The sequence below is a fragment of the Notamacropus eugenii genome, chromosome 5, assembly GCF_028372415.1.
Source record: "Notamacropus eugenii isolate mMacEug1 chromosome 5, mMacEug1.pri_v2, whole genome shotgun sequence".
Taxonomy (NCBI): domain Eukaryota; kingdom Metazoa; phylum Chordata; class Mammalia; order Diprotodontia; family Macropodidae; genus Notamacropus; species Notamacropus eugenii.
In genome coordinates, this window is record NC_092876.1 from 154,012,345 (window position 1) to 154,024,136 (window position 11,792).

Genomic DNA, 11,792 nt, shown 5'->3' on the forward strand with positions numbered 1-11,792 from the left:
TTTCTTCTATTGACTTAGATTTCTTACCCACATAATAAAAGCCAGCACTTGCAAGCTGCTCTGGATGAACTGGAATTTGAGGTGGCCAGGTCACAAAGGTTTTTGCACGGGCTGCATGGGTTTGCATGCTCAGATTAGAGACACTGAACCTTGATGTTTCTTGGATTTGATTTTCCAGGAAAGGACAGTTAGGAAAATGTCTTCGATGCTCTGACATGGCATCATCTTTTGGTTCCCAATTACTCAGTTTCCCACCACAAGCAAAGCAAGCTACCATGTCTCCAGGTCCTATGTAATAAAAACCAGCTCTTGCCAGATCTAATGGTGACAGAAATGTCAATGGCCATGTCTGATAAGTAAGAATTCTGGCATCTTCAGTACTCATTGAATAACTGTAGGGACTGGTGTTTAAAGGGGACAAGTCCTCAGCTGCTCTGGAAGTCACTGGCTCCAAAGGAAAACTGCAATAAGAACCACTGAAATAGCCACTCTGTCCTGAACTGGAAGATAATGAACGAGTGGCATTATTCATTGAAGAAGAAAATGTAGACTGAGAAGATCCCAGATTAACTGCAATCAAATTCTGAATAAAGGCACAGCTAGGATATAGCTGTTTATGTTTGTCAATAGCATTGTCTCCTTGTTTCCAATTATCCAGCATTAAGCCACAACAGAAACATTTAACTTTGTCGTTCACACCAGTGTAATAAAATCCAGCCCGAGCAAGACTCCTTTCTGAGACTGGGACATTTACTGGGAAAGCAGAGTATGTAGACATTCTGTAAAGTTCACATGACAAATCATATTTCATTTCATGTGCATCACTATTCACCAAACGTGATAACAGCACACCGTCCTCTACCGCATTCATAATTGAGTATTTGGGGAATAAAATGGGACAAGTCTTTCTCTGGGAGGTAGTTTTGTGCGTGGGTTTGTAATCTTAGTTATATATTTAGCTAAAAACATACAAATGAATTTTTTCATCTTTTTACAAAAAACACTGAGATCTAAGTTATGTGCGTTATTAGATGTCCAACATTAGAATTACATCAAGTGACTTCTGTAAGAAGTAATTCTCCCTGAATGCTATCTGGTATTGTACTTTGGATTTAATTAACTCTTTTAGGCTTAGAGGGTGCTATTTTATCTTCTTGTTCCTCATTAATTACAATGCTACTTCAGTGGACTGAAAGTAGACTCACTTTTAAAGATGTATACCTTAAACTCACATTTATGTTCATATACATACGTATGTTTCTATATATCAAAAACCTTAAGAAGTTAGAGAAAACTCAAATTACCTATCTTTAATTTTTGTAGGAGGCTGTAAAATCTGATCATTAAAAGTATATACTGTAATAATAGAGAAAAAAATAATCGCTTTAGAGCCTATTTTAACACATATTTTCCTAAAGACATTTTACAAAGAACCAAAAATATCTTAAAATACCTGAAATCAACTTTATAGTGTCAGAAATAATTTAAATTATATGCTAAATAATTTAAATTACATGCTAAATTGAGGCCATGCTTGAAAAGTTAACGGAATGCTTTACAATCTAATATTCTTTAACTTCACTTTCAAAGCCCAACACACATAAACTTGTACACTGAATAAAGATGGATATGGTTTCATGTGACCAAATTTTGCTTTTTTTCTGTATCTTGTCACTTGCTAAACTCACACACAAGTGTTGATTCTTTTGTTCTGAAGTAAAATGTTGCTGATTCATTCAATGTTCAGTATTTGTTAGTCTTCTACTTTACTATAACTGGTACTAAACTTTTCAACAATTTAGAACAGATGTCACACTCTTCCTGCTGAACAGACTTTTCTAAACTGCTAAAAGGTATTCACTCTCTGTAACAGAAGCTCTTCCTTGCATGTAAAAATGAAATTATAGTGTGTTCATCTGAGGACCACACACATAGAACACTACCGTTTTTTTGTTTATGCTTAAAAATGGTTGCCCTTCAAAAAACTGCTATACAGATGTGTAATGTATCATTAACTCTGAAAAGGTACTTTTAAAACATCCATTATTTTATAACTATATTCAAGCACAAAACTACCTCCCAGGGTTTAGACTATGTCCCTTTAAGAATTCTAGGTCTCCATACTGGAATTTATTGCTCTGAAGAAGAAAATGAAAATGTCTCCAAAACACAGTCTTCTTTGTTGTAAGATCTGAAAATAAAACATAAGAGGCTACTTTAGAAAATACAGCATTTGTTGATATTAAATAGAACATAAAAAAACCTGAAGAACAACAAATTGAAGAAATAACATCTTAGAAAAAAAGGATTAATTTCGACAATTTATTAGCAAAATGTATTAACTGTTTACCACAGGAAATGATTGATACTGGTAGGCAAAAACAACAAGAGACTGAGGATATCTAGCTTCCAAAAAACATGGAAAACAGGAGAAATCCTTCCTACCTGTCTGACATCTCTTTTGAAGGTTTATCATCCACATAATGCTGCCTAACTGTAGGTATTCCTCAAAGTTTTTTTAGCCTTGGCTCTTTTCTCTCCTCCACCCTGTCACTTGCTAAACTCACTAGCTCACATGGGATTAACTATCATCTCTATGCAGATAACTCCTATTAGAGGTGGGGAACCTGCAACCTTGAGGCCACACATAGCCCTTTAGGTTCTCAAGTGCGGACGTTTCACTGACTGCAAACTTCACAGAATAAATTCCTTAATAAAAGGATCTATTCTGTAAAACTTGGACTCAAGTCAAAATGCAGCATCCAAGGACCTAGAAGGCCACATGTGATGACCCTGAGGCTACAGATTCCCCACTCCTATGCCGAGATCTATGTATCTCTCATGGGCATTGTAACTCAAGAGGATTTAAACTGAACTCATTATCTTCCCCCCAAACCTTTCTCTCTTCAAGTCACCATTTCAGCATTATTCTCATTTCTCATTCTCCCTTACGCCACCTATCCAATGAGTCGCCAAGCCTTCCTCCTTCTACCTTCACATCTCTTTCATCAGACCCATCTTTCCACTTGTGCAGCTACCACAGTAATTTCAGGCCCTCTTCATCTCTCACTAAGATCACTGCAACAGGTTTTCCTGTCTAAGTCTCTCATAATTCTAGCGCATTCTACACTCTGCTACCTTAAACACATACCTGACTATGTGACTCTTGACTTAATCAACTCCAAGGATTTCCAGCTGCCTCTAGAATATAAACTCCTCTGTTTAGATTTTAAAGTCTTCCACAACCTATCTTCAACCTGCCTTCAGGCCTTGTTAGATATTATTCTTCCTCCTTCACTCTGCAATTGAAAACAAGCTGGGCCTTCTCTCTATTTCTTATTCACTACATTCCACAGTCTTTGTGTACTCACTGTTCCCCATGCCTGGAATGCACCTCCTTATAGAGCCTTTCTCTTTAAGATGCAGTTCACATGCCATGTACATGAAGTCTTTCCTGACCCCCCACCACTGCTAGTGCCCTCCTTTCCATGGGGCCTTGTATTAAACTACTTTGTATGTTTATCTGTCTGTGTCCTCATGAGTGTCTATATTTATTAATTTATTATTTCTGCTGTACACGTACTATATATGAATTTGTCTCCTCCATTACAACGTAAGATCATTATGAATAGAGAACATTCTATTGTTTGTACTTTTATCCCCAGCATCTAGCACAATGTCTGGCACAAAGTAGGCATTTGACAGCTAAGTCAGCTGGGGGAGTAATGGTTAGAGCACTGGACCTAAAATCAGGAAGACCTGAGTTCAAATTCAACTCAGAGATTTACTGAGCAAATCATTTAACCTCTATCTGCCTCAGTTTTCTCAAGTGTAAAATGAAATAACAGCACCTACCTCCCAAAAGTGTTACAAGGATGAAATGAGATTTTCCTGGCACATAGTAGGTACTTGATAAATGTTTGTTTCCTCTGTTCCTTCCTATTGGGCACAGAATTTTTCTGTTCCACAGGTTTACATAACCACACTGTCTATCTGGTCAATCAATGTTTACCAAACAAATGTGTTCTATGTGCCAGATACTGTGCTAAGCACTGAGTATACAAAGATGAAGATTTAAAAATGTATACTGGTCTCTCTCCTAAAGACAGAGTAAAGGGATTAGAGGTACACCATATCCTTCTTACTATCTGTGTGACCTTGGGCAAGTCACTTAACCTCTCTGGGTCTCAATTCATCATCTGTAAAATGAGGCAGTTGAACTAGATGACCTTCAGCTCTAAATCTAGGAACCTAGGATCTCCAGGGTATCTATCATAGGGAAGTTCTCCTTTAAAACAGATAGAATGCTTTTACTTAAAAACAAAGATAAAAGGATTTGAAGAGGTAGAAGGGTTTTCTGATCAGTACCAGGAGGTAGAAAAATAGGACACAGACTGGGCTGGGTTGGGCAAGAAGACCACAAAACACTTCCAAGTCAGGTAAAAATATAGGGCTTTTCCTATAAAAGGAGGTGGATCCTTTTAAGACAGAACCTTCTCCTCCAAACAAAGATAAGTATCCATAGTTGGTAATCAAGGCAGAGACTATCTGGAGGAAGATGAGACAAATAGTGGTGGTTAGTGACTAACTCCCTGCAGAAAGACCACAAAGCAGCTCTATTTGTCAATCTGAAATTAACAGTAGAAAAATCTGCAATCTTCAATGAGCAAGTATTCTAGACATGACAAAAAACTTAAAGATAATGTCAATACTAATGACTACTACTCACTTAGGGTTGTGTAAAACATATGATACAAGGATATCTGAAAGCATCTTGTTAAATATTATAAATAGTCCTGGGCAAGAAACTGAAGACTTTTTTATATCTTCACCACTATTGTTCTAAGAAAGCACAGGCTTCAAGTAAGAGGCAAACGTGGGAGTTAGCATTACTGTATAGTATTTAGTTAAAAAAAAGTATTTGGACTTCTCAACCACACCTTAAAATACAGAAATGGACTCCAGGCAAAGGACAACATGCAGATAGCATGTGGCTAAGATTGTATCTTCCTGGAATCTTGCAAATTCAATAAAAAGGACTTTAAATATAAAAGCAGGAGGGAAAAATACAATTATACATAAACATACACACATCTATGTCTATCAAGTTTATGGAGAGTTTCTACAATGTAAGACGACAAAGAATACAGATAGAGATAGACTAATTCAGAAAGACAATATCCAAGAAAAAAAACTTTCAGTAAAACTTATGGCCTCAGCTACCTTTACATAAACACATAAACCACAGTGGGTAGCAAGTAAAGTGAACAAGCTAATGCCAAGAGTCAACTCTAGCCTAACAGGAATCACTGAGATTTGGCATGAAGTGCTCCATTAACTGGAATATGGCAAAGGGAATACCTTATTCAAAATGCACTACTGGAGTAGCACTATATATTTAGAAGATAAACTTAAGTATATGCTTGTGAGGAAATCCAGCAAAAAGAAAGAAAGAGAGCAAAGAATACTTGGGTATAAAGGGTTTTATTAAGAGAAGTGATACTGTCCTTAGAGTTTATTAGAATCTACCTGGACAGGAGAAATATCAGAGTAGAGAGAAAAAAGATCACAAATTAAGAAAATGTAGTGATAGGGGACTTCAATTTTCTAGGTATTTGCAGGATCTCTCTCTGCCCAAAACAAAACTCCAAAAGAATTTCTTGGCTTGCCTTGATAATAAACTTACTCCTTCAAAACACTGAAAGAAATGGCAAAGATTAAATTATTCTAGATCTGATTCTTAGCAACACAGACTTCATTAAAGGGGATACTGTGTTCAAATGAAGGTTATAATCTTGTTCCATTCTGCCATCACATCAGATCTGGAGTATTGCATTCAGTTCTGGATACCACAAGTTAAAAAAAGACATTGATAAGCTAGAAAGAATCCAGAGAAAAGCAAACAGGATTGTGAAAAGCCTTGAAATTATGCCATGTGAAAATTGGCTAAAGGAACTTGGGGTTTTTCACCTGGAAAAGAGGAAACTTGGGCAGTAAGGGGATAAATGTCTTCATATACATAAAAGGCTATCTATCATATAGAAAGGGTCAGCAAAACTAGGAGCAAAGGTACTTAAGAAGCTGCAGGGACAAATTTCAACTTGTGGTAAGGAAACACCTTGTAGCAATTGGCTTTATGCATTACAAGAAGAATGGGTTACACACCTCAGGAGTTGACTTTCAATGCTCCATCCAAAGGCTGATGCTTGACTATAATCAGGTAGGGTGTAGATTTCTATTGGCTTCTCTGCAGCAGCTAACATTACTTCTCTACATTTTAACATCTTCTGGATATTCTAACTCTTCTCTGGAGTTTCACAAAAATACTCTTTCTGTTCTCTTCCCCGTATCAGACTCCTTTGTTGGTTTATTATCCATATCATGCCCTCAACTGCAGGTTTAACCCAAGGTTTTGTACTGAGGACCCCAACTACTCCCATAGATTATCAGCCCCAACTAGTTTCTTTCTAGAGCTCCAGTCTTACATCAAAGTGCTTACTGGTCATTTCCAACTCAATGTCCTCTCAGGCACATCCTAAATTTAATACATCTATAACAGACTCATTATTTTCCTCCAAACCCACCCCTCTTTCAAAACCTTTCCTATTTCTGTTGTGGGCATCATCTTAAGTTTGTAAACTTGGCATTATTCTTGTCCCTCCCCACATATCTAATCATTTGCCAAATCTTACAGTTTCTGTGTGTACAACATCTCTCCCATCCAATCTCTACTCAGACAATCAGAAACTTAATTCAGGCCCTATTACCTCTCCCCTCAATTCAGAAAGTCTATCTCCTAACATCAACTTTGTCTCACTACGTTCTCTCCTTCACACAGCTGCTAGTGACTTTGCCAAAGAACAAATATGACATCACACTATTGCCTCTACGATAAAATAAACTCCTTGGTGTACTTTTTAAAGACCTTCACTACATAGTACACAAAGTACCTTTCCAGGCTCATTGGCCATTATTTCCCTCCCACACTCTTTGATCCAGCCAAACTCAACTTCTGTCTGTTCCTTTTTAAAAAGATAATTACAGTGACAAAGAAATAGATCCTAATTTAGGAGGATAAAGCCAAACAAAAGTTTTCATATCCAGGAAACAAACTATTCCTGAGTGATGTCCCAAGTTCTTCCTATTCAGCACTTTTAACCAACACTTTCACTGCCCGTATCCAGACCATTCACCTCTAAGAGCCACACTTTGCAGAAAAGAATGGCAACACCATTCCCTCAGTCTTCCAGGCTCAAAACCTAGGTATCATCCTTGATCTCTCTCTCTCTCTCTCTCATTCCCTCAATCAATGAACACTAAATGTATTTAACTACTGTGTATATATTTGTATATATTAACTGTATAATTATGCTCTATATATTACGTGTACTAGTTTCATTGAAAGCTCCCTACAGAGACTGTTACCTTCTTTGTACCTTTTACCCTTAGCACCTAGCACAGTGACTGACACATAGTAGCTGTTTAAATACTTCCTCTCAGTGACACTGACATTAAGAAGGAATCCTCATGCCCAAAAGGCAAAGAACAACTAGCCAGTCTAAAACACACATTCTGCTCATGCTCCTTATCCTGGCATTCAAGATGTTCCACATCTAGCTCCAAGCTGTTTTCTCCCTTTACATATGCTGCTAAACACCAGCCACTCTGAACCACTTTCTACCCCCTAACTGCATCCTGGCCTTTGTCGTTTCTGTGCATTTGCATGTGTAGTCTTGATGCCTAAAATATATTTTCTCCAACCTCCCCACCCCCCATAAGGTCAAATCTGTTGAAATTTCTCCTTTCTTTCAAGACATAATTCAGATAAAACCTTTTCCAATTTCTCACAGCACTTTACTCAGATTCTTCTTTATACTTTAAGTCCCCCATATACATTTATTTGCGCCTGTCTTCCCTCCCTTATTTAACTATAAGCTCCCCCAGAGCTAATGCAGTGCCTGACATATTTATTAAGTACCTAATAAAGAAGATGAGCTCGAGTTCATATATTACTTTAAGGTTCACAAAGCACTGCCCCACCAGGTAGGCAGTGTAAGTACTACTGTCATTTTACAAATGAAGAAACAGGTTTAGAGAGGCTAAGCAAGACTTGCTCAAAGTCATCATCAAAATCAGAATTCAAACACAGGTCTCTCTAGCGTTCAATTCCGATACCCTAAGTGCCTGGCATATAGTAATTTTATAATAAATGCTTGCTGGGTAAGTTTTTAAATTACGATAAACTACAATTCTAGTTTAAATTATTAAACATGCAATCTTTATTATCCTAACAGGTAGTGACAGTGACAAAAGTCTTCAATTTGGAATCACAAGACCTAAGCTGGATCCCCTTTTGTGACAATGAACAAGTCACTTCACCCTTTGGGCCATCAAATTCCTCACGCTAATCAATCAATAAATATTTATTAAGCACGTAATATTTGCCAGACCCTGCATTAAAAAAAATGACAAAAAGTCTGAAATTTTTAACCCGGGGTCAAAAAACTTTCTTAACTGTATTTCGATATAATTGACCTCCTTTATCAGACTATGTATTTTACTTTCTGCATTTGATAATAATGATACGAGGTGTGCATGCTTCAGCAAATTGCCAAAAGGGTCCAACACGCACACAAACACACACACACACACACACACACAGTACAGGTGGCTACTAAAAGGAAAGGTAAGGGGCGTGGGGGAGGGGGAGGCAGGGAGGAACGGGTTATCAATAAGAAACATTCATTCTAGGTCTCCGATCACCAAACGAAAATTCTGCCAACACTTACAAAGAAGCAGTCCAGTGGAATACACATTTATCAAGAGCCTACAAGGCGTGAAAGAAAACGGCGTGGCTTGGTATTAGAAAAAATAAAAATTAGAAATTAAAAACCCTGCAGATTGGAAATGCCCACGAACCTCGCACCACGGACAAGCTCCTGTCTGGGGCAGCCCTTGGGCCCGCAGAGGAGCCCCTCTCCGGGCAGCGGCCCCGCGGCCCTCGCCTTGCCCCCGTGGTCCCTACGGCCTGGGTACCCGCCTCCCCTCCCACCCGGACCGCTGGGATCCGGGCAGGAAAAAAAAGGCCGTACTCACCGCAGTGCCCGGGGGGCGTGGTTGGCAGAGGGAGAAGAAGGCGCAGGTCCGGCTTCCAGCGCGGCCTCTCACCAGCCTCGGCCGCTCTCTCCCGGAAAGCGAAGAAGGCTAGAGGCCCGGGGCCAGGGGCGAACGTTAGACCCGCAGCCCTCCCGGAGACAGGCGCCCCCGGCCCTCTCCCGGCCGAGGCTGACGTCGCGCTGACGTCATCACGCCCCCTCCTGCCTGGAGTAGAATGGGAAGCAGCTGCGCCAACCGCCACCCAGGGGGCGGGAGCGGGGGCGGGGAGGATGTGTAAGTGGACCGGGCTGCCGAGCCAGAAAGTCAGCGGGCCTGAAACGCAGGGAGTGGGAGTGAAAAAGAAGCCGCCGGGCAATCGACCGAACTGGGTCAAAGGCTCCCCGGGAGGGTACATAAACCCGACCCGTTTTTCTGTTGTGAGCTCCCCACCCCACCCTCGATTATGTGGGATCACCTACATAAGCGAAGCAGACCCCGGCCCGAGCCTAAAGAGGCCCAAAGAGGGATGAGCCGATTCTAAACGATAACTAGAGACGCCTTAGGCCAGGGGAGGGCCTGCGTCTTGGAGCCCCTGCGCATGCGCGGGGTGCCCCTAGAGGCGTGCTTATGTAACCTTAACCCTGGCCCTTCTGTCTTTCGTCCAGTTACTCGTCCGCCTTCATTTTGAGGACGAAAGCAAGCCCTTCTTCTTAGGGGAACTTACCGAAGGCCCCAGACTGGAGAGGCGTTCCAGCTAGGCCCGGACTAGTAACCACTCAGCCAGGGGAATTCCAGGACCCTCAACCATTTCCTGTTTCCTCCCTCTTCTTGGCCTGACCGTCACTTAACATCCTGTAATAGAAAAGAAATGTCATATTCCCCCTAGTGAGCAAAAACAAGAACCTCGACCTCTGTGGAGAATTGGCCCGGAGTTTCATCCGTCAGATGTAGATGGCAAAAACACCTAAGGCAGGGGGCCAGTCATCTAGAGAGCGAGCGGAGAAGGCCCCGGGGGTCACTGCGCGGCCCAGAAGGGAGGCCCCGGGCCGGAATTACTCCTCCGAAGTCCCAGCAGCGATGACTAAACCAGCTTTCTGACCCTCAATCACGTGCCCTTTTCCCCTCGGCTGCCGCCCCTCGTGGCTTCCCTGGCTCCCCCCAGAGCTGCCTCCTGGGCCCACCTCGGGTCTTCATCTGCCCCGCCTGAACTAGCTGTATAGTATAGGACACACACAGCTCATGTCCTCCACAGTCAGTCTGTGAGCCCTAGGCCCTAGAACCCGTCTCTTATTCATCTTTGTATTTCCCTCAATCTCTAGCACCCCTTTACTATTAAAGCTGAATAATTACGGACTGATTGATTGGCAGCTGCCAAAAGGAGAGGCAGACCCCTCTTGTGGAGCCATTAGCGTGGGGGGAGAATCTGCATCCTTGAGGGCGCACGTGGCCCTCGAGGTCCTCAAGGGTGGCTCCTTCACTGAATCCAAGCTTCACAGGACCTAGAGGGGCACACGTGGCCCTCTAGGTCCTCAAGGGTGGTTCCTTCACTGAATCCAAGCTTCACAGGACCTAGAGGGGCACACGTGGCCTCGAGGCCTCCACCAAAAGCAGCAAAATTAGCTGATTCACTGACAAGGATCTGTTAAAGGCCACTACCCAAAGTTACAATTTTAGACCACCTTAAAGCAAAGCAGATTACGTGAAAAGTGTATTTGTTTTTCAGTATGGAGCATTCTTCCTAGTCAAAGCAGTTTAACCAGATCTTTCCACCACTATGAGCTTCTCCTTGGATACATAATTTTTTAAGGCCTCCAGCCTCTCCTCACCCCCACCTTCTGTGTTCTCTCTCTGCTGCAGTTCTCATTATACTTCCTTGTTCTTTCCTATAGTTTATCTGCTACAATCCTCCTGTTGCCATTCAGACAAGGTTTTGGGGTGCTGGGAGCCTGAGAATGCCAAGGCAGAATTATCTAGAATGAATTCACGCACTCCAGCCTTTTCTTAATCAAGTGACAGACCTTGTAATGATTTAGCAAAAGCAGGGAAGGGTCCTTATGAGAACCTGGGAGAGACTGAGGATAGTGCTGGGATTTATATGGAAAAGAGGCATGGGAAGGAATGCCAGGGATACTAATTAGGTAATCTAAGTCTCTAGGTCTTTGGGGGCTATGGATGGGAAAGTACACCAGACTTTCAGGGAGTTGTCAGAGGAGAGTAGTCCTTGGGCCAGCCAGGGACAAAAATCCTGATAAGAGAATGTGTTCTGCAACAAGAGACAGGGGCTACTGTGAAACTGGGACGCTTCCAGAGAGAGACATAGTCTTAGGGCTGGAGCCTGAGCACCCCATCCATTCCAGTTACCAAACAACTCCATTACAGCAGGCTACACACAAAGTATGGGTATACCGCAGCCCCACCTTACTGGATAATTGACTCAAGGTCTGAGGAGTTTCCCTTTTCTTTAGAAGAAAAGACCTTGGCAAGGCATGTAATCTCTTTCTAATCCAATCCCCTTGAAACAGTAAGAATCTCAAGGATATCTGAAAGCCAATGTTTCTCTAAAGAGGCATCATTGGAACCAAACTTATTCTTGTCAAGGCCTACACATTTACCCCAGTCCTACAGCTAATATAACACTTTGACTACCACTGTTGAAGAGGGAGATGGGAGAGCTGGTTCAAAATGTGAATGAATTC

The 11,792-nt window shown here is 41.6% G+C and overlaps 2 protein-coding genes across 5 annotated transcripts in view; one reads left to right on the plus strand and one right to left on the minus strand.

The window, feature by feature from the left end:
• LOC140505365 (baculoviral IAP repeat-containing protein 2-like) overlaps positions 1-9,236 on the minus strand; it is a 33,957-nt gene extending 24,721 nt beyond the window's left edge. For 3 of the 4 annotated variants that reach the window (XM_072611257.1, XM_072611256.1, XM_072611254.1), the window contains exons 1-2: positions 9,097-9,236; positions 28-2,191 (exon numbers count right to left, since the gene is read on the minus strand). In XM_072611257.1, coding sequence (XP_072467358.1) covers positions 28-871 — 844 coding nt within the window. In that variant the 5' untranslated portion in view covers positions 872-2,191; positions 9,097-9,236. Of the gene's footprint in view, positions 1-27; positions 2,192-8,919; positions 9,040-9,096 lie in introns of those variants that run through there. The other variant, XM_072611255.1, reaches the window with a different exon arrangement.
• On the plus strand, positions 6,203-11,339 carry LOC140507713 (uncharacterized). Its single transcript, XM_072615677.1, has 3 exons — positions 6,203-6,220; positions 8,901-9,505; positions 9,983-11,339. Exons 1-3 carry the CDS (start codon positions 6,203-6,205, stop codon positions 10,062-10,064), a joined length of 705 nt encoding a protein of 234 aa, XP_072471778.1. The 3' UTR covers positions 10,065-11,339.
• The last annotated feature ends 453 nt before the right edge of the window (positions 11,340-11,792 follow it).